Source organism: Oncorhynchus clarkii, chromosome 9, assembly GCF_045791955.1.
Source record: "Oncorhynchus clarkii lewisi isolate Uvic-CL-2024 chromosome 9, UVic_Ocla_1.0, whole genome shotgun sequence".
In the NCBI taxonomy this organism is placed as follows: Eukaryota; Metazoa; Chordata; class Actinopteri; order Salmoniformes; family Salmonidae; genus Oncorhynchus; species Oncorhynchus clarkii.
Window position 1 is genome coordinate 5647303 of NC_092155.1, and position 22915 is coordinate 5670217.

General features: G+C 45.8%; 2 protein-coding genes across 2 annotated transcripts in view; both read left to right on the top strand.

Annotated features, from left to right (window-relative positions):
• The first annotated feature begins 8293 nt into the window (after window positions 1–8293).
• LOC139417074 (lecithin retinol acyltransferase-like) lies at window positions 8294–15891 on the top strand. Its single transcript, XM_071166321.1, has 2 exons — window positions 8294–8893; window positions 15739–15891. Exons 1-2 carry the CDS (start codon window positions 8294–8296, stop codon window positions 15889–15891), a joined length of 753 nt encoding a protein of 250 aa, XP_071022422.1.
• Window positions 15892–21466: 5575 nt separating this feature from the next.
• LOC139417075 (lecithin retinol acyltransferase-like) overlaps window positions 21467–22915 on the top strand; it is an 8759-nt gene continuing 7310 nt past the window's right edge. The window contains exons 1-3 of the mRNA XM_071166322.1: window positions 21467–21806; window positions 22096–22251; window positions 22773–22847. Of these exons, the coding sequence (XP_071022423.1) occupies window positions 21663–21806; window positions 22096–22251; window positions 22773–22847 (375 nt within the window). The 5' untranslated portion in view covers window positions 21467–21662. The remainder of the gene's footprint in view (window positions 21807–22095; window positions 22252–22772; window positions 22848–22915) is intronic.

Genomic DNA, 22915 nt, shown 5'->3' on the forward strand with positions numbered 1-22915 from the left:
GAGTCCTGCTGAGACCACGGTCATTTAGCCAGGGAGTCCTTCTGAGACCAAGGTCATTTAGCCAGGGAGTCCTGCTGAGACCACGGTCATTTAGCCAGGGAGTCATGCTGAGACCACAGTCATTTAGCCAGGGAGTCATGCTGAGACCACTGTCATTTAGCCAGGGAGTCATGCTGAGACCACAGTCATTTAGCCAGGGAGTCATGCTGAGACCACAGTCATTTAGCCAGGGAGTCATGCTGAGACCACGGTCATTTAGCCAGGGAGTCATGCTGAGACCACGGTCATTTAGCCAGGGAGTCATGCTGAGACCACAGTCATTTAGCCAGGGAGTCCTGCTGAGACCACGGTCATTTAGCCAGGGAGTCATGTTGAGACCACGGTCATTTAGCCAGGGAGTCATGCTGAGACCACGGTCATTTAGCCAGGGAGTCCTGCTGAGACCACGGTCATTTAGCCAGGGAGTCATGTTGAGACCACGGTCATTTAGCCAGGGAGTCCTGCTGAGACCACGGTCATTTAGCCAGGGAGTCATGTTGAGACCACGGTCATTTAGCCAGGGAGTCCTGCTGAGACCACGGCCTCTTTTGCATATGAGCCCTGCATGAACACATCAATACACATCAATTACACTATACATATCTACATACACATCAATTACACTATACATATCTATATACACATCAATTACAGTATACATATCTATATACACACATCAATTACACTATACATATCTATATACACACATCAATTATAGTATACATATCTATATACACACATCAATTATAGTATACATATCTATACACACATCAATTATAGTATATATACATCTATATACACATCAATTATAGTATAGATACATCTATATACACATCAATTATAGTATAGATACATCTATATACACATCAATTATAGTATAGATACATCTATATACACATCAATTATAGTATACATACATCTATATACACATCAATTATAGTATATATCCAGGACCAGTCAAAAGTTAGAACACTTACTCATTCAAGGGTTTTTCTTTATTTGTACTATTTCATACATTGTAGAATAATAATAATAATAGTCAAAACTATGAAATAACACACATGGAATCAGGTAGTAACCAAAACAGTGTTAAACACATCTAAATATATTTGAGATTTGAGATTCTTCAAAGTAGCCACCATTTCCCTTGATGACAGATTTGCACACTCTTGGCATCATGTAGTAACCAAATGGTCGAATTGCTGCAAAGAAACCACTACTAAAGGACAGCAATAAGAAGAAGAGACTAACTTGGGTCAAGAAACACGATCAATGGACATTAGACCGGTGGAAATCTGTCCTTTGGACTGATGAGTCCAAAATTGAGATTTGTTTTTGGTTCCAACCTTAAGTGTCTTTGTGAGATGCAGAGTAGGTGGCTAATTTCAATAATCTAAAATAGAAAACATATTGGTTAAATTGGTAACTACGTGTTGGTAAATGACACGTCACAGTTAACAACCTATAGTTGTTGTTTTTTTAATGCAAATTGATGCCACATTATTCGTTAATACTGCTGGAAAGCCGACTGGCTTTAGGGAGCTTTATCTATCGTTCGATTCCTTCCCCAGATGTTGAATATGACTCATACTGTGCTAGTCTATATGCTACAGTATACAACCACTTCCATTTTAACCTGATCGAGCGCTGGACTACAACACCACATGTTACTCTATCCCACGTTAAACATTCAAATTGCTATCTTGTTGCTATATATTGCAATTTATTCCTATTATAGTGTTTGATAACTTAATTATGCATTCACGTACTATCGTTATTGTGCTAGCGTTATTGTGCTATCGTTAATGTGCTAGCGTTATTGTGCTATCGTTATTGTGCTATCGTTATTGTGCTATCGTTATTGTGCTATCGTTATTGTGCTATCGTTAATGTGCTATCGTTATTGTGCTATCGTTAATGTACTAGCGTTATTGTACTATCGTTAATGTACTAGCGTTATTGTGCTATCGTTATTGTACTATCGTTAATGTACTATCGTTAATGTACTATCGTTATTGTACTAGCGTTAATGTACTATCGCTATTGTACTAGCGTTATTGTACTAGCGTTATTGTACTAGCGTTATTGTACTAGCGTTAATGTACTATCGTTATTGTACTATCGTTATTGTGCTATCGTTAATGTACTATCGCTATTGTACTAGCGTTATTGTACTAGCGTTATTGTACTATCGTTATTGTACTATCGTTATTGTGCTATCGTTAATGTACTATCGCTATTGTACTAGCGTTATTGTACTAGCGTTATTGTACTAGCGTTATTGTACTATTGTTATTGCTTTTTATTATATGTTACCCAGCTGCTGGCCAATCCTAACCACAGCCAATCATGACAAGACTCTCAACCTCCTCTCTCTCTCTCTCTCTCTCTCTCTCTCTCTCTCTCTCTCTCTCTCTCTCTCTCTAGTTGATCAATGGTTACCGTGTGTGTGTATATGTGTGTGAGAGAGAGGGAGAGAGAGAGAGAGAGTGAGAGAGAGAGGGGGGGGGGAGAGAGGGAGAGTGAGAGAGAGAGAGAGAGAGAGAGAGAGAGAGAGAGAGAGAGAGAGAATGGGCTGGTTGTCCCAGATCTCCAGGGATCTAATGATTGCCATATGGTCACACCCCCGGCTTCCTCTTTTCTACAGGCTCCTTAGAACACACTCCTGTTCCATTATTTAACCAAACAGAACACACTCCTGTTCCATTCTTTAACCAAACAGAACACACTCCTGTTCCATTATTTAACCAACAGAACACACTCCTGTTCCATTATTTAACCAAACAGAACACACTTCTATTCAATTATTTAACCAACAGAACACACTCCTGTTCCATTCTTTAACCAAACAGAACACACTTCTATTCAATTATTTAACCAACAGAACACACTCCTGTTCCATTATTTAACCAAACAGAACACACTCCTGTTCCATTATTTAACCAAACAGAACACACTTCTATTCAATTATTTAACCAACAGAACACACTCCTGTTCCATTTTTTAACCAACAGAACACACTCCTGTTCCATTTTTTAACCAAACAGAACACACTCCTGTTCCATTCTTTAACCAAACAGAACACACTTCTATTCAATTATTTAACCAAACAGAACACACTCCTGTTCCATTCTTTAACCAAACAGAACACACTCCTGTTCCATTATTTAACCAAACAGAACACACTCCTGTTCCATTCTTTAACCAAACAGAACACACTCCTGTTCCATTCTTTAACCAAACAGAACACACTCCTGTTCCATTCTTTAACCAAACAGAACACACTCCTGTTCCATTCTTTAACCAAACAGAACACACTCCTGTTCCATTCTTTAACCAAACAGAACACACTCCTGTTCCATTATTTAACCAAACAGAACACACTCCTGTTCCATTCTTTAACCAAACAGAACACACTCCTGTTCCATTCTTTAACCAAACAGAACACACTCCTGTTCCATTCTTTAACCAAACAGAACACACTCCTGTTCCATTCTTTAACCAAACAGAACACACTCCTGTTCCATTATTTAACCAAACAGAACACACTCCTGTTCCATTCTTTAACCAAACAGAACACACTCCTGTTCCATTCTCATGCACCAATTCAGCACAACGTACTTCCACACCTGCATTGCTTGCTGTTTGGGGGGTTTTAGGCTGGGTTTCTGTACAGCACTTTGAGATATCAGCTGATGTAAGAAGGGCTTTATAAATACATTTGCTTATTTTCTATCTGTAAACTCACAACAAACCCTCTGTCAACAGTATAATGTTGTGTTGCTATCATGCTGTGTTGCTACCATGCTGTGTTGCTACCATGCTGTGTTGTCATGTTGTGTTGCTACCATGCTGTGTTGCTACCATGCTGTGTTGTCATGTTGTGTTGCTACCATGCTGTGTTGCTACCATGTTGTGTTGCTACCATGCTGTGTTGCTACCGTGCTGTGTTGTCATGTTGTGTTGCTACCATGCTTTGTTGTCATGTTGTGTTGCTACCATGCTGTGTTGCTACCATGCTGTGTTGTCATGTTGTGTTGCTACCATGCTGTGTTGTCATGTTGTGTTGCTACCATGCTGTGTTGTCATGTTGTGTTGCTACCATGTTGTGTTGTCATGTTGTGTTGCTGCCATTCTGTACTGTCATGTTGTGTTGCTACCATGCTGTGTTGTCATGTTGTGTTGCTACCATTCTGTACTGTCATGTTGTGTTGCTACCGTGCTGTGTTGTTATGTTGTGTTGCTACCATGCTGTGTTGTCATGTTGTGTTGCTGCCATTCTGTACTGTCATGTTGTGTTGCTACCGTGCTGTGTTGTTATGCTGTGTTGCTACCATGCTGTGTTGTCATGTTGTGTTGCTACCATGCTGTGTTGCTACCATGCTGTGTTGTCATGTTGTGTTGCTACCATGCTGTGTTGCTACCATGCTGTGTTGTCATGTTGTGTTGCTACCATGCTGTATTGTCATGTTGTGTTGCTACCATTCTGTGTTGTCATGTTGTGTTGCTACCATGTGGTGTTGTCATGTTGTGTTGCTACCGTGCTGTGTTGTCATGTTGTGTTGCTACCATGTGGTGTTGTCATGTTGTGTTGCTACCGTGCTGTGTTGTTATGTTGTGTTGCTACCGTGCTGTGTTGTCATGTTGTGTTGCTACCGTGCTGTGTTGTCATGTTGTGTTGCTACCATGCTGTGTTGTCATGTTGTGTTGCTACCATGCTGTGTTGTCATGTTGTGTTGCTACCATGCTGTGTTGTCATGTTGTGTTGCTACCGTGCTGTGTTGTCATGTTGTGTTGCTACCGTGCTGTGTTGTCATGTTGTGTTGCTACCATGCTGTGTTGCTACCATGCTGTGTTGTCATGTTGTGTTGCTACCATGCTGTGTTGCTACCATGCTGTGTTGTCATGTTGTGTTGCTACCATGCTGTATTGTCATGTTGTGTTGCTACCATTCTGTGTTGTCATGTTGTGTTGCTACCATGTGGTGTTGTCATGTTGTGTTGCTACCGTGCTGTGTTGTCATGTTGTGTTGCTACCATGTGGTGTTGTCATGTTGTGTTGCTACCGTGCTGTGTTGTTATGTTGTGTTGCTACCGTGCTGTGTTGTCATGTTGTGTTGCTACCGTGCTGTGTTGTCATGTTGTGTTGCTACCATGCTGTGTTGTCATGTTGTGTTGCTACCATGCTGTGTTGTCATGTTGTGTTGCTACCATGCTGTGTTGTCATGTTGTGTTGCTACCGTGCTGTGTTGTCATGTTGTGTTGCTACCGTGCTGTGTTGTCATGTTGTGTTGCTACCATGCTGTGTTGTCATGTTGTGTTGCTACCGTGCTGTGTTGTCATGTTGTGTTGCTACCGTGCTGTGTTGTCATGTTGTGTTGCTACCGTGCTGTGTTGTCATGTTGTGTTGCTACCATGCTGTGTTGCTACCATGCTGTGTTGTCATGTTGTGTTGCTATCGTGCTGTGTTGTCATGTTGTGTTGCTACCGTGCTGTGTTGTCATGTTGTGTTGCTATCGTGCTGTGTTGTCATGTTGTGTTGCTACCGTGCTGTGTTGTCATGTTGTGTTGCTACCGTGCTGTGTTGTCATGTTGTGTTGCTACCGTGCTGTGTTGTCATGTTGTGTTGCTACCGTGCTGTGTTGTCATGTTGTGTTGCTACCATGCTGTGTTGCTACTGTGCTGTGTTGTCATGTTGTGTTGCTACCATTTTTTAAATCCCTGGCCCCTCCTTCTCCGCAGGAGGCCATTTTATCTTTTGGTAGGCCTTCATTGCAAATAATAATTTATTCTTAACTGACTTGCCTAGTTAAATAACTGTTAAATAACTATTTAAAAAATAATAATGTTATGAAAGGCACAACATTAACCCTACATGATTCTACAGACCTATTCATCTATTGACACTAGAATATATTGCGGTACTCAGGTTACCCGTCTGTGACTAGTTGTGGTCTGCATGTCCACTGCCTGTAGCTTTGAGAACATAATGGAAGAAGTCAACAAGCTGATGGATGGATGGACGGATGGATGGATCTCTCTCTCTCTCTCTCTCTCTCTCTCTCTCTCTGTCAATTCAATTCAATTCAAGGGCTTTATTGGCATGGGAAACGTGTTAACATTGCCAAAGCAAGTGAGGTAGACAACATACAAAGTGAATATATAAAGTGAAAAACAACAAAAATTAACAGTAGACATTACACATACAGAGGTTTCAAAACAGTAAAGACATTACAAATGTCATATTATATATATATACAGTGTTTTAACAATATACAAATGGTTAAAGGACACAAGATAAAATAAATAAACATAAATATGGGTTGTATTTACAATGGTGTGTGTTCTTCACTGGTTGCCCTTTTCTCGTGGCAACAGGTCACAAATCTTGCTGCTGTGATGGCACACTGTGGAATTTCACCCAGTAGATATGGGAGTTTTTCAAATTTGGATTTGTTTTCGAATTCTTTGTGGATCTGTGTAATCTGAGGGAAATATGTATCTCTAATATGGTCATACATTGGGCAGGAGGTTAGGAAGTGCAGCTCAGTTTCCACCTCATTTTTTGGGCAGTGAGCACATAGCCTGTCTTCTCTTGAGAGCCATGTCTGCCTACGGCGGCCTTTCTCAATAGCAAGGCTATGCTCACTGAGTCTGTACATAGTCAAAGCTTTCCTTAATTTTGGGTCAGTCACAGTGGTCAGGTATTCTGCCGCTGTGTACTCTCTGTTTAGGGCCAAATAGCATTCTAGTTTGCTCTGTTTTTTTGTTAATTCTTTCCAATGTGTCAAGTAATTATCTTTTTGTTTTCTCATGATTTGGTTGGGTCTAATTGTGCTGTTGTCCTGGGGCTCTGTAGGGTGTGTTTGTGTTTGTGAACAGAGCCCCAGGACCAGCTTGCTTAGGGGACTCTTCTCCAGGTTCATCTCTCTGTAGGTGATGGCTTTGTTATGGAAGGTTTGTGAATCACTTCCTTTTAGGTGGTTGTAGAATTTGACGGCTCTTTTCTGGATTTTGATAATTAGTGGGTATCGGCCTAATTCTGCTCTGCATGCATTATTTGGTGTTCTACGTTGTACACGGAGGATATTTTTGCAGAATTCTGCGTGCAGAGTCTCAATTTGGTGTTTGTCCCATTTTGTGAAGTCTTGGTTGGTGAGCGGACCCCAGACCTCACAACCATAAAGGGCAATGGGCTCTATGACTGATTCAAGTATTTTTAGCCAAATCCTAATTGGTATGTTGAAATTTATGTTTCTTTTGATGGCATAGAATGCCCTTCTTGCCTTGTCTCTCAGATCGTTCACAGCTTTGTGGAAGTTACCTGTGGCGCTGATGTTTAGGCCAAGGTATGTATAGTTTTTTGTGTGCTCTAGGGCAACAGTGTCTAGATGGAATTTGTATTTGTGGTCCTGGTGACTGGACCTTTTTTGGAACACCATTATTTTGGTCTTACTGAGATTTACTGTCAGGGCCCAGGTCTGACAGAATCTGTGCATAAGATCTAGGTGCTGCTGTAGGCCCTCCTTGGTTGGTGACAGAAGCACCAGATCATCGGCAAACAGCAGACATTTGACTTCGGATTCTAGCAGGGGGAGGCCGAGTGCTGCAGACTTTTCTAGTGCCCGCGCCAATTCGTTGATATATATGTTGAAGAGGGTGGGGCTGTCTCTCTCTGTCTCTCTCTCTTTGTCTCTCTCTCTCTTTCTCTCTCTCTCTTCTCTCTCTCTCTCTCTCTCTCTCTCTCTCTCTCTCTCTCTCTCTCTCTCTCTCTCTCTCTCAATTCAATTAAATTCAAGGGGCTTTATTGGCATGGGACACATGTGTTAACATTGCCAAAGCAATTGAGGAAGATAATATACAAAAGGGAAATAAACAATAAAAAATTAACAGTAAACATTATTCTCTCTCTCTCTCTCTCTCTCTCTCTCTCTCTCTCTCTCTCTCTCTCTCTCTCTCTCTCTCTCTCTCTCTCTCTCTCTCTCTCTCTCTCTCTCTCTCTCTCTCTCTCTCTCTCTCTCTCTCTCTCTCTCTCTCTCTCTCTCTCTCTCTCTCTCTCTCTCTCTTTCGAATGAGGACTACCTACCGGAATAGTCTGCTTTCAAACAGCAGCCAATCGGATTCTCGAATCCCTCACGACGTCACGTGGGCTCCGCGTTGAAATTGGCCGCGAGCTGAAGACGATAGAGGAGCGCGAGGCGAGGACAACATCTCGGGAAAAAAAAACAAGGACAAGAAATTTACCTCCAATAAACATGTTGGATTCGCTCACATTACTCCTGGAAAAAGTACTCTTCCTCACTCACCTCAATGTCTTCAATCAGTTCAGGACCGGTCTGTTTTTTTCCGACACACAGAGAGATAGGGAGAAGAAGATAGTTACAAATCACTGCGAGAAAGAGGAGGTCCCCGATCCCTCCGCCTGCACCGCACTCACAGACTCCCTGTACCAGCGGGGAGACTTGTTAGAAGTTCCCCGGACTCTATTCACTCATTTCGGCATCTATTTAGGGGACAACCGGGTGGCACATCTGATTCCGGATATCTTGCCACTCTTTACAACGGACAAGCTTTCCATTCAGGTGATGGTAACTAACAAACGCTTAGTTCTTGGCGTTCTATCCAAGAGCGCCAGCATCCGGGTGGATACCGTTGAGGACTTTGCCTACGGCGCGTCAATTCTACTAAACGCTATGGACACTACCGTGCAGAAACGACCGTTGGATGGCGAAGAGATTGCCAGGAGAGCGGAGGAAATGGTTGGGAAGATACCGTACAGTTTACTGTGGAATAACTGTGAACATTTCGTTACTTACTGCCGGTACGGCAGCGCAATCAGCTTTCAGACAGACAAGGTAACATATTGATGTTGGCCTAGATATTGGCCTTTCTTCTTCTTCTTTTTATTAACGCGCAGCGCGGATGAAGATGCCATCTTTAATTAAGAGCTATATATCCCAAACGTTCACCTAACTGCAATATGATAACGGTGTTTTACTACACAGACCTTACATTTCATAGGTCCCTAATAAGTGTTGATACATTGGGTGTGCGTCCTGCGTGCGCTCTTGGAACTGTTGCGCGCGAGATGTTTTCACAGAGTGATGCATCAGGACTCTGCCCGTTTCTATAACTAGTTGCAGAATTTGAATATTTAAATATATCCATCTATTGATTAGGTGAATGCTGTGAACTGGTAATTGCTGGTTTAGGTGATAGGCTTATATGCCTTGATTTAAAAAAATAAATACAAAAATGTAGACTTAACTCCAAAGTAAGTTATGATAAAACAGGATTATTTGATTGATCTCAAGTAAAATAGGCTAAAAAAGGTTCACTAGTCTACTTTACTCTGTGAGCAATATCAACGATGTGCATCAATATGGGCCAATGTTTTATAGAGCAACGGACAAGGCAGACAATCTTTGCATCCCCTATATAGGCCTATTATGGTGCACTCACTTTGGCCAGTGTCTAAAGTAGTGTCCTGCTCTGGTCTAAAGTAGTGTCCTGCTCTGGTCTAAAGTAGTGTCCTGCTCTGGTCTAAAGTAGTGTCCTGCTCTGGTCTAAAGTAGTGTCCTGCTCTGGTCTAGAGTAGTGTCCTGCTCTGGTCTAAAGTAGTGTCCTGCTCTGGTCTAAAGTAGTGTCCTGCTCTGGTCTAAAGTAGTGTCCTGCTCTGGTCTAAAGTAGTGTCCTGTTCTGGTCTAAAGTAGTGTCCTGCTCTGGTCTAAAGTAGTGTCCTGCTCTGGTCTAAAGTAGTGTCCTGCTCTGGTCTAAAGTAGTGTCCTGCTCTGGTCTAAAGTAGTGTCCTGCTCTGGTCTAAAGTAGTGTCCTGCTCTGGTCTAAAGTAGTGTCCTGCTCTGGTCTAAAGTAGTGTCCTGCTCTGGTCTAGAGTAGTGTCCTGCTCTGGTCTAAAGTAGTGTCCTGCTCTGGTCTAAAGTAGTGTCCTGCTCTGGTCTAAAGTAGTGTCCTGCTCTGGTCTAGAGTAGTGTCCTGCTCTGGTCTAGAGTAGTGTCCTGCTCTGGTCTAGAGTAGTGTCCTGCTCTGGTCTAAAGTAGTGTCCTGCTCTGGTCTAAAGTAGTGTCCTGCTCTGGTCTAAAGTAGGGCCTTATGTGAATATGGTGCCATTTGGCATGCAGCAAATGATTTGTCCAAGTTTCCCGGACCACAAAACGGGATCGACCGCCCCCGTACCCCATGCCTTAAAAAAAAAGACAGACCGACATGAAAATGTGTAGCAACGGCTCGATTCAATCTTACGTAGCAACATTTGAAATTGTTTGTTTTTTTGTTGCAAAAGTAGAGACTCAGAGCTATAAAATGGTATATCAAACACTACAGTTGAGAAACAATGGGAAAGTAATTATGCTTTGAAAGTTGTATAAACTTGTGACTCCGCTTTTGAATAAATGGCCCTTGAATGTTTTGGTATCTAGGGAAGAGCTCTTCTATGTCTCCACCCATTCAGCACCGTTCACACCCTCTTAAGCCCCGCCCATTCAGCACCGTTCACACCCTCTTAAGACCCGCCCATTCAGCACCGTTCACACCCTCTTAAGCCCCGCCCATTCAGCACCGTTCACACCCTCTTAAGCCCCGCCCATTCAGCACTGTTCACACCCTCTTAAGCCCCGCCCATTCAGCACCGTTCACACCCTCTTAAGCCTTAAGCCCCGCCCATTCAGCACCGTTCACACCCTCTTAAGCCCCGCCCATTCAGCACCGTTCACACCCTCTTAAGCCCCGCCCATTCAGCACTGTTCACACCCTCTTAAGCCCCGCCCATTCAGCACCGTTCACACCCTCTTAAGCCTTAAGCCCCGCCCATTCAGCACCGTTCACACCCTCTTAAGCCCCGCCCATTCAGCACCGTTCACACCCTCTTAAGCCCCGCCCATTCAGCACTGTTCACACCCTCTTAAGCCCCGCCCATTCAGCACCGTTCACACCCTCTTAAGCCTTTAAGCCCCGCCCATTCAGCACCGTTCACACCCTCTTAAGCCTTAATCCCCGCCCATTCAGCACCGTTCACACCCTCTTAAGCCTTAATCCCCGCCCATTCAGCACTGTTCACACCCTCTTAAGCCTTAATCCCCGCCCATTCAGCACTGTTCACACCCTCTTAAGCCTTTAAGCCCCGCCCATTCAGCACCGTTCACACCCTCGTAAGCCTTTAAGCCCCGCCCATCTCTTCAAGGATTCACACGTGAGGCTGAATGGGTGTAGATTTCAAGACGTAAAGCTGGTTCGTAATGCGTCTTTTGACATGTCTGTTTATAGTTATTGCAAGTGACATCAGGAACCTTCTATTGTCGTCTGACGTCAAACTTGTCCTTTAGGAGAAAGTATAAACACAAAAAACGACAGGCTGCCTGACGTCAGCGGCCCGATGGTCCAACATAGCATAGCTGGTGTATCGTAACACCAATCAACACAACCGTTTAAAAAAATGATTGTAGTTTAATATGTCAATCTAGAAAGAAAAAAAAAACAGGAAAGTTTCAGAACAATGTTTTGGTTTGTTTCTAAACTGCTAGCTAAAGTTAAGTTAGCTGGCTAGACAGTTCAAGTAATGACCATATCATATCACTCCTGTGAAACAGTGACGTGCGACATTACTCCCTGCTTCCTGAAACGAGTCACAAATGTGAACCAGTCCGAGTGAGAACACCGTGTTGCCGTAGTTTATCATAACATCAACGCAGGTATTTAAATGAGTCCGTTTGCAGTCGACTAGGCTGACTAGTCTGCAGGTTCTGGTGAGAGTCTGAATTTGTTTCTGTTTTAAATGAGCACCATCGAGTGAAGCTAAGCTAGACTAGTGTTTAACTGTTGTTCACAGAGCGCCGGGCAGAAATGACTCGTTTTGAAAAGAACTCTGTTCTTAGTTCCGTTCTCTGGTAGAACCCGTCAGCGGGTTCTGTTCATTCTGTTCCATCGGTTCTAGTAAAAGAACAAGTTGAGGCTACACATCCCAAATGGCACCCTATTCCCTATATAGTGCACTACTTTAGACCAGAGCCCTATTCCCTATATAGTGCACTACTTTAGACCAGGGCCCTATTCCCTATATAGTGCACTACTTTAGACCAGAGCCCTATTCCCTATATAGTGCACTACTATAGACCAGAGCCCTATTCCCTATATAGTACACTACTTTAGACCAGAGCCCTATTCCCTATATAGTACACTACTTTAGACCAGGGCTGGCATCATATTCCCTATATAGTGCACTACTTCAGACCAGAGCCCTATTCCCTATATAGTGCACTACTTCAGACCAGAGCCCTATTCCCTATATAGTGGCACTACTTTAGACCAGGACTGGCACCCTATTTCCTATATAGTGGCACTACTTTAGACCAGGACTGGCACCCTATTCCCTATATAGTGGCACTACTTTAGACCAGGACTGGCACCCTATTCCCTATATAGTGCACTACTTCAGACCAGAGCCCTATTCCCTATATAGTGCACTACTTTAGACCAGGACTGGCACCCTATTCCCTATATAGTGCACTACTTCAGACCAGAGCCCTATTCCCTATATAGTGTACTACTTTAGACCAGGACTGGCACCCTATTCCCTATATAGTGGCACTACTTTAGACCAGGACTGGCACCCTATTCCCTATATAGTGGCACTACTTTAGACCAGGACTGGCACCCTATTCCCTATATAGTGGCACTACTTTAGACCAGGACTGGCACCCTATTTCCTATATAGTGGCACTACTTTAGACCAGGACTGGCACCCTATTCCCTATATAGTGCACTACTTTAGACCAGGACTGGCACCCTATTCCCTATATAGTGCACTACTTCAGACCAGAGCCCTATTCCCTATATAGTGCACTACTTTAGACCAGGACTGGCACCCTATTCCCTATATAGTGGCACTACTTTAGACCAGGACTGGCACCCTATTCCCTATATAGTGCACTACTTTAGACCAGGACTATAAAATACAACCTCTTTAAGTTCAAGTTTGTTACTTGAAATTTGTTTATTTGTCATATAAAAAGTGTAATGAAATGCTCAGGTCTACTTACAGGTTCATCTCTCCACAATGCAATGCTCAGGTCTACTTACAGGTTAATCTCTCCACAATGCAATGCTCAGGTCTACTTACAGGTTAATCTCTCCACAATGCAATGCTCAGGTCTACTTACAGGTTCATCTCTCCACAATGCAATGCTCAGGTCTACTTACAGATTCATCTCTCCACAATGCAATGCTCAGGTCTACTTACAGGTTCATCTCTCCACAATGCAATGCTCAGGTCTACTTACAGGTTCATCTCTCCACAATGCAATGCTCAGGTCTACTTACAGGTTCATCTCTCCACAATGCAATACTCAGGTCTACTTACAGGTTCATCTCTCCACAATGCAATGCTCAGGTCTACTTACAGGTTCATCTCTCCACAATGAAATGCTCAGGTCTACTTACAGGTTCATCTGTAAGTACTGGCTTAACTTTAGTCAAGTTGATCCACAAACACACCGCTGACTTAACTTTAGTCAAGTTGATCCACAAACACACCGCTGACTTAACTTTAGTCAAGTTGATCCACAAACACGCCACTGGCTTAACTTTAGTCAAGTTGATCCACAAACACACCGCTGGCTTAACTTTAGTCAAGTTGATCCACAAACACGCCACTGGCTTAACTTTAGTCAAGTTGATCCACAAACACGCCGCTGGCTTAACTTTAGTCAAGTTGATCCACAAACACGCCACTGGCTTAACTTTAGTCAAGTTGATCCACAAACACGCCGCTGACTTAACTTTAGTCAAGTTGATCCACAAACACACCGCTGGCTTAACTTTAGTCAAGTTGATCCACAAACACACCGCTGACTTAACTTTAGTCAAGTTGATCCACAAACACACCGCTGACTTAACTTTAGTCAAGTTGATCCACAAACACACCGCTGACTTAACTTTAGTCAAGTTGATCCACAAACACGCCACTGGCTTAACTTTAGTCAAGTTGATCCACAAACACGCCGCTGACTTAACTTTAGTCAAGTTGATCCACAAACACGCCGCTGACTTAACTTTAGTCAAGTTGATCCACAAACACGCCACTGGCTTAACATTAGTCAAGTTGATCCACAAACACTGGCGTGTTTTTAACGACCCGGATGTAGCCGGTTTTCAGGGGAAATGGAAAGAGAGCCGATGTGATGTCACTTCCTCTTTTGGCCGTTAATAACAAGGTGACACGCCATCTTAACTCCTCCTCCACATTTACTGGATTGGTCGAAACAGTGCAGGAGAGATCCGCCCCCCCGATTAGTTGTTTTTTTCTTTTTTTTTTATTCTCGTCAAGAATTCAGAGGGATATCGTTTCCCACGTCTATTTTAGGTTAGGTCAGTGGCTTAAATGTTCCTAGTGGGAAATCTGGTTCCTGTGTCGTTCCTCAAGACAAATGGAGAACAACGGTCCTATTGTCGACAGGCCAAATCACTGCAGTATTCGGGGAAGGTGATTTTAACCAGAGTTGAGGACTGGCAGCACTGTTGGCCAGGAGGGGTAGCGGAGGTTTTCTGGACCTTTGTAGACTAACCATGATTCCCCCAAAATGAGCCCTGAAATGTGTTCCAAATGGCCCCCTATTCCCTATATAGTGCACTACTTTTATCCAGACTCTATAGACCCTGTTCAAAGTAGTGTACTACAAAGCCTAAAGAGGGTGCCATTTGAGACGGACAGTAGTAGCCCAGTCTGGATGGAAACTTATTCAACAACTTTTGACATATTTGACTGTAACTTGATATGTAGGCTACAAAGACCAGCTACCGCAGAGCAGAAGCAGAGACAGAGACAGAATAGCATTCTGTGGCACGTGCTTACTTCAGAGAGAGAGAGAGGGAGAGAGGGAGGGGGAGAGAGGGAGGGAGAGAGAGTGGGAGGGAGAGAGAGAGTGGGAGAGAGAGCGAGTGGGAGGGAGAGAGAGTGGGTGGGAGGGAGAGAGAGTGGGTGGGAGGGAGAGAGAGTGGGTGGGATGGAGGGAGAGAGAGTGGGTGGGATGGAGGGAGGGAGTGAGAGTGGGAGGGAGTGAGAGAGGGAGGGAGAGAGAGGGGGAGAGAGGGAGGGAGGAACAGAGAGGGAGTGAGAGTGAGAGAGAGTGGGAGTGAGAGTGAGAGAGAGTGGGAGTGAGAGAGAGTGGGAGGGAGAGAGAGAGTGGGTGGGAGAGTGAGAGAGGGAGTGAGAGTGGGAGGGAGAGAGAGAGTGGGTGGGAGAGAGAGTGGGTGGGATGGAGGGAGGGAGTGAGAGTGGGAGGGAGTGAGAGTGGGAGGGAGTGAGAGTGGGGAAAGAGAGAGCGGGAGGGTTAGAAGAGAGGGAGGGAGGGAGAGAGAGTGAGTGGGAGGGAGGGTTAGAAGAGAGGGAGGGAGGGAGGGAGAGATAGAGACAGACTGAGACATACAGAAAAATGTGTTTTCTGTCCTAAATGTTTTATCTTGTCAAAGGCCCAAGAGTCAAAACAAAGGCTTTCTGATATTGACCAAATGAGACATGTTATGTATTTCATGACATGATTATGGCACTCAGATAGTCTCCTACAGGGCACAACACCCCAACTGTCACACTCACACACACACACACACACACACACACTTGCCCTCTAAATATTCCCCTGTCTATCACTATAATATAAACCATCTTTTCCGTTTTTTTCCCCACTTCTAGTTCTGTGATTGGCTGAAATCTGTCATCCGGGATCATAGGAGTGTTCCGCTGACGGCGATCCTGGGAATTCTGTCTATTCTCAGTCTGGGAATGTCCCCTTACACCACGCTTCCCACCCTCCTCATCCCCTTCACCCTCTGGATGGCAGGCTGATACCTGGGAATTCTGTCTTTTCTCAGTCTGGGAATGTCCCCTAACACCACGCTTCCCACCCTCCTCATCTCCTTCACCCTCTGGATGGCAGGCTGATACCTGGGAATTCTGTCTATTCTCAGTCTGGGAATGTCCCCTTACACCACGCTTCCCACCCTCCTCATCCCCTTCACCCTCTGGATGGCAGGCTGATACCTGGGAATTCTGTCTATTCTCAGTCTGGGAATGTCCCCTTACACCACGCTTCCCACCCTCCTCATCCCCTTCACCCTCTGGATGGCAGGCTGATACCTGGGAATTCTGGAAAGTCCATAATGAAAATGTCATTCTGGAATTCCGTTTCATTTCAGTAGGAATTTTGATAATATGTATATAGGTGAGTGTATATTTATATATATAAATAAAATCTCCAGAAATTGAAATGTTCACGTGTCAATAACAATGTATTTTATTTTTAAAATATAATAATTTTTAGGATGTTTTTATATTTGTCCTTTTACACACAAGTGGAAAGGTGTTTCATATCCCAACTCCCCCTGAGACACCCGAAGGGAGTGGGGTCACGACCAGGGTCACCATATCCCAACTCCCCCTGAGACACCCTCAGGGAGTGGGGTCAGGGTCACCATATCCCAACTCCCCCTGAGACACCCGCAGGGAGTGGGGTCAGGGTCACCACATCCCAACTCCCCCTGAGACACCCGCAGGGAGTGGGGTCAGGGTCACCATATCCCAACTCCCCCTGAGACACCCGCAGGGAGTGGGGTCACGGTCAGGGTCACCATATCCCAACTCCCCCTGAGACACCCGCAGGGAGTGGGGTCACGGTCAGGGTCACCATATCCCAACTCCCCCTGAGACACCCGCAGGAAGTGTGGTCACGGTCAGGGTCACCATATCCCAACTCCCCCTGAGACACCCGAAGGGAGTGGGGTCACGGTCAGGGTCACCATATCCCAACTCCCCCTGAGACGCCCCCAAGGAAGTGGGGTCAGGGTCACCATATCCCAACTCCCCCTGAGACACCCTCAGGGAGTGGGGTCACGGTCAGGGTCACCATATCCCAACTCCCCCTGAGACACTCGCAGGGTTTGGGGTCACGGTCAGGGTCACCATATCCCAACTCCCCCTGAGACACCCGCAGGGTTTGGGGTCACGGTCAGGGTCACCATATCCCAACTCCCCCTGAGACACCCGCAGGAAGTGGGGTCACGGTCAGGGTCACCATATCCCAACTCCCCCTGAGACACCCGCAGGGAGTGGGGTCACAGCCTGGGTCACCATATCCCAACTCCCCCTGAGACACCCTCAGGAAGTGGGGTCACGGTCAGGGTCTCCATATCCTGAGACACCCGCAGGGTTTGGGGTCTCGGTCAGGGTCACCATATCCCAACTCCCCCTGAGACACCCGAAGGGAGTGGGGTCAGGGTCACCATATCCCAACTCCCCCTGAGACACCCCCAGGAAGTGGGGTCACGGTCAGGATCACCATATCCCAACTCCCCCTGAGACACCCTCAGGGAGTGTGGTCACGGTCAGGGTCACCATATCCCAACTCCCCCTGAGACACCCGCAGGGAGTGGGGTCACAGCCTGGGTCACCATATCCCAACTCCCCCTGAGACACCCTCAGGAAGTGGGGTCACGGTCAGGGTCTCCATATCCTGAGACACCCGCAGGGTTTGGGGTCTCGGTCAGGGTCACCATATCCCAACTCCCCCTGAGACACCCGAAGGGAGTGGGGTCAGGGTCACCATATCCCAACTCCCCCTGAGACACCCCCAGGAAGTGGGGTCACGGTCAGGATCACCATATCCCAACTCCCCCTGAGACACCCTCAGGGAGTGTGGTCACGGTCAGGGTCACCATATCCCAACTCCCCCTGAGACACCCGCAGGAAGTGGGGTCACGGTCAGGGTCACCATATCCCAACTCCCCCTGAGACACCCGCAGGAAGTGGGTTCAAGGTCAGGGTCACCATATCCCAACTCCCCCTGAGACACCCGCAAGGTTTGGGGTCACGGTCAGGGTCACCATGTCCCAACTCCCCCTGAGACACCCGCAGGAAGTGGGGTCAGGGTCACCATATCCCAACTCCCCCTGAGACACCCGCAGGAAGTGGGGTCAGGGTCACCATGTCCCAACTCCCCCTGAGACACCCGCAGGAAGTGGGGTCAGGGTCACCATATCCCAACTCCCCCTGAGAGTGGGGTCCCCATCGTACAATTAGCAATTAGAGTAAAGTGCCTTGCTCAAGGGCACAGCAACAGATTGTTCACCTACTCAGGTCCGGTATTCAGACCAGCGACCTTTCGGTTACTTGCCCAACACTCTGACCGCTAGGCTACCTGCCACTCCGAAACAGCAGCATTACCACAGCGTTCACACAGTAGCCTTGTGTCTCTTAATATGTTTCATACCACAAAAACACCAGTACATATTGACCTTTGCGATTGTACCCATCTCTAACATTGACCTTTCTCTAACCATGATATTTTGTACAGAATGTCTTCTTTTTTTTTTTACATTGTGTAAATAAATACCTGAATCATTAAACACTGTAGTGTGCTGATTCTGGCTTGTGTGTGTGACTGACAGAACTAACAAAACGGCTCGTTTACTGTCTCACTGTAACTGTAGACGTGCCTCAATTCTCTCTCTCTGTCTCTGTCTCTCTCTGTCTCTCTCTGTCTGTCTCTCTCTCTCTCTCTCTCTCTCACCCTATGTCTCTCTGTCTCTCTCTCTCTCTGTCTCTCTCTCTGTCTCTCTCTCTCTCTGTCTCTCTCTATGTCTCTCTCTCTGTCTCTCTCTCTCTCTGTCTCTCTCTCTGTCTCTCTCTCTGTCTCTGTCTCTCTCTCTCTCTGTCTCTCTCTCTGTCTCTGTCTCTCTCTCTCTCTGTCTCTCTCTGTCTCTCTCTCTGTCTCTGTCTCTGTCTCTCTCTCTGTCTCTCTCTCTGTCTCTGTCTCTCTCTCTGTCTCTGTCTCTGTCTCACCCTCTCTCTCTCTCTCTCACCCACTCTAACATATCATTCATTATATGCCACAATTATTATTACCCAGCAATATCCATCTCTACAGTACCTGCTGTGTGTTTTGGAACTACTGACTGATGAAGGAAATCATGAATTTACCCATTTCCTTCTATCTTTCACCACTTTAACAACAGTAATCACTAAAGCTGCAATATGTGGGGGGGCGACCCCGATCAAATTCACATAGAAACGTGAGTTCTAGATCCGCCATTCTCATTGAAAGCAAGTCTAAGAAGACGGTGGATCTGTTCTATGTGTGCTATTTCTATGCTTCCCGTTCTTCATTTTTTTTAAAAGTTTTTTTTTACTTTTGGTTTTGTGCATTAGCTTCAAAGAGCTGAAAATACAATATTATTTTGTTTATTAAAAATATATTTCACAGTGGTTTAGAATGATTCTCTACACTGTACACTGCTTGTCTCAACAACAAAAAAAAATGAAATTAGACAACAAAAAAAATTAGCAACCAGGAGATGGCGTACTGATTTCTGCATAGTGCACCTTTAATTATATAACTTAGACCTTGTTGTGTACGGTTGGTTGGTTGGAGAGGAGGGACAAGCCATCCATTAATTAATTCCTCTCTCTGCAGAGCATCCCTGAGTAACTTTCCCAGTAACTTTCCCAGAATTCCCCGGTGTTCCGGAAATCCCTGAGCTGACAAGGTACAAATCTGTCGTTTTGCCCCTGAACAGGCAGTCAACCCCACTGTTCCTAGGCCGTCATTGAAAATAAGAATTTGTTCTTAAACTAACTTGCCTAGTTAAATAAATTAAGGTTAAATAAAAAAATATCCTACTTGTTAAATTCCCGGTTAAAGGAGAAGGGGAATCCTCCAGCCAGGCTTTCTGGAAAACCAGGGAGTTTTTTGGGAAAGGTACCGTAATTTTGTCAGCCCTACAGTTATGATGCATTATGGGGAAATAAAATGTTTTCTAGTCTGGTCCCAGATCTGTTTGTGCTGTCTTGCCAACTCCTATGGTCAATCAATCATAGTCACTAAACAGCAGATCTGGGATCAGGCTACGTTTGACCAGAGCCATGGGCCATGGGTCAAACATAATGGGCTAATATAGGGATTAGGGTGTAATTTCAGACCTTGGATTTAACATTGGGAAATAATACCATTGTTCTGTTAAGCTTATATACATGCTGATTCAAAATCCAAATCTGTTTACGTTCCAACTGGCACCCTATTCCCTACATAGTACACTACTTTAGTCCAGGGCCCTATGGCACCCTATTCCCTACACATAGTACACTACTTTAGTCCAGGGCCCTATGGCACCCTATTCCCTACACATAGTACACTACTTTAGTCCAGGGCCCTATGGCACCCTATTCCCTACATAGTACACTACTTTAGTCCAGGGCCCTATGGCACCCTATTCCCTACATAGTACACTACTTTAGTCCAGGGCCCTATGGCACCCTATTCCCTACATAGTACACTACTTTAGTCCAGGGCCCTATGGCACCCTATTCCCTACATAGTACACTACTTTAGTCCAGGGCCCTATGGCACCCTATTCCCTACACATAGTACACTACTTTAGTCCAGGGCCCTATGGCACCCTATTCCCTACATAGTACACTACTTTAGTCCAGGGCCCTATGGCACCCTATTCCCTACATAGTACACTACTTTAGTCCAGGGCCCTATGGCACCCTATTCCCTACATAGTACACTACTTTAGTCCAGGGCCCTATGGCACCCTATTCCCTACACATAGTACACTACTTTAGTCCAGGGCCCTATGGCACCCTATTCCCTACATAGTACACTACTTTAGTCCAGGGCCCTATGGCACCCTATTCCCTACATAGTACACTACTTTAGTCCAGGGCCCTATGGCACCCTATTCCCTACATAGTACACTACTTTAGTTCAGGGCCCTATGGCACCCTATTCCCTACACATAGTACACTACTTTAGTTCAGGGCCCTATGGCACCCTATTCCCTACACATAGTACACTACTTTAGTTCAGGGCCCTATGGCACCCTATTCCCTACACATAGTACACTACTTTAGTCCAGGGCCCTATGGCACCCTATTCCCTACATAGTACACTACTTTAGTCCAGAGCCCTATGGCACCATGTTCCCTACATAGTACACTACTTTAGACCAGGACCTAATATGTGGAGTAGGGTGCCACTTGTGATGCAGACTTTCTTTGTTATTGATGAAATGCTCAGCAAAAGTGTCCACAGCTCTGGTCCAAGGCGTTACATCGAAGCTCAGTGTCAACAAGCCACATGAAACGCCCTGGACCAGAGCTATCTAATCTGCAGCTGTGAGTAGGAGGTGTCCTTAAGCACAGATCTAGGATCAGTTTACAGGCTCAGTCAAATCCTAGACTTGATCATTTTGGGGAAGGATAAAACTGACCTTAGATCAGTGGTTAGGGCTAATTCCTTCAGCTCCACCTACCTGGCTAGAGGCTGGACTAATAAAAAGATCCTGGTAGCGAACTCTCCCCCTCTCTCTCTCTATCCACACTCTGTCTCTCCGTTTCTCAGTCAACTCTCCGCCTCTCTCTCTCTATCCACACTCTGTCTCTCCGTTTCTCAGTCAACTCTCCCCCTCTCTCTCTCTATCCACACTCTGTCTCTCCGTTTCTCAGTCAACTCTCCGCCTCACCTCCTAAAATATTCCGTCCGTCTCTCCAGTCCTCTTCTCCTCCCACCCTTCTCTTCTCCTCTCTCCTCCTCTCTCCTCCTCCTCCGTGTCAGGACCATGTTTCCTCTGACGCTCCTCGGCCTGCTGTTCATCACCGCACGAACAGACGACAAGACGAAGAAGGGGAAAAACCAGGCGGCGACCAAAGAGGACGCTCCATCAAAGTATGACTCCATGTTCCAGAGAGGAGACCTGCTGGAGGTAGAAGTGGAACAACATTTAATGTTGTTAAATGTCTGAGGCGACTCTATGGCTTGAGTCCCAATTGACCCCCTATTCCCTTCATAGTTGGCCCATAGGGCTCACATCTGGTCTAAAGTAGTGCACTATATAGGGACTAGGGCTCTGGTCTATAGTAGTGCACTATATAGGGAATAGGGCTCTGGTCTAAAGTAGTGCACTATATAGGGAATAGGGCTCTGGTCTAAAGTAGTGCACTATATAGGGAATGGGGTGCCATTTGGGACACTAAATGTATTTATTCATTCAGGTACCTCGGACGTTGTTCACTCATTTTGGGATCTACCTGGGCGGCGGCAGGGTGGCTCACCTGATACCTGACATACTACCTGTGTTGTCAGATGATGAGGAGGCTATCAGAGAGATGGTCACCAATAACAGACTGATACTGGGGGTCATCGCTAAGGTGAGGAGGGGGAGGGGAGTATGTGGTGGTGGTAGTGTGTGGTGTGGGGGTGGGGGGCAGTGTGTGGTGTTGGGGAGGGGCAGTGTGTGGTGTTGGGGTGGGGCAGTGTGTGGTGTTGGGGTGGGGTAGTGTGTGGTGTTGGGGTGGGGCAGTGTGTGGTGTTGGGGTGGGGTAGTGTGTGGTGTTGGGGTGGGGGCAGTGTGTGGTGTTGGGGTGGGGGCAGTGTGTGGTGTTGGGGTGAGGGTAGTGTGTGGTGTGGGGGTGGGGTAGTGTGTGGTGTTGGGGTGGGGGCAGTGTGTGGTGTTGGGGTGGGGGGGCAGTGTGTGGTGTCTGATGATAAGGAGGCTATAATCACTACCATAACAGGGAGAAAGTGTGTGTGTGTGTGTGTGTGTGTGTGTGTGTGCGTGCGTGCGTGCGTGCGTGCGTGCGTATGTGCGTGCGTGCGTGCGTGCGTGCGTGTGTGTGTGTGTGTGTGTGTGTGAGAGAGAATGCCAGTAACTCCTCTCTTCCGTCCTCAGTGTGCCAGTGTGAGGGTGGACACTGTGCAGGACTTTGCCTACGGCTCAGAGATTATTGTGAACCCCATGGACAAGGTACAGTCAACACAGCAGGATGAAGCTCTATGTTAAACTGTCTGGTTCCATCCTGGTTGATACTCTAT

Bases quoted from the DNA above. Each gene is read 5' to 3' on its own strand.
- LOC139417074 (XM_071166321.1), top strand. From the start codon at position 8,294: ATGTTGGATTCGCTCACATTACTCCTGGAAAAAGTACTCTTCCTCACT. The intron at 8,894-15,738 runs GTAACATATTGA...CCCCACTTCTAG, and splicing joins TCAGCTTTCAGACAGACAAG to TTCTGTGATTGGCTGAAATC.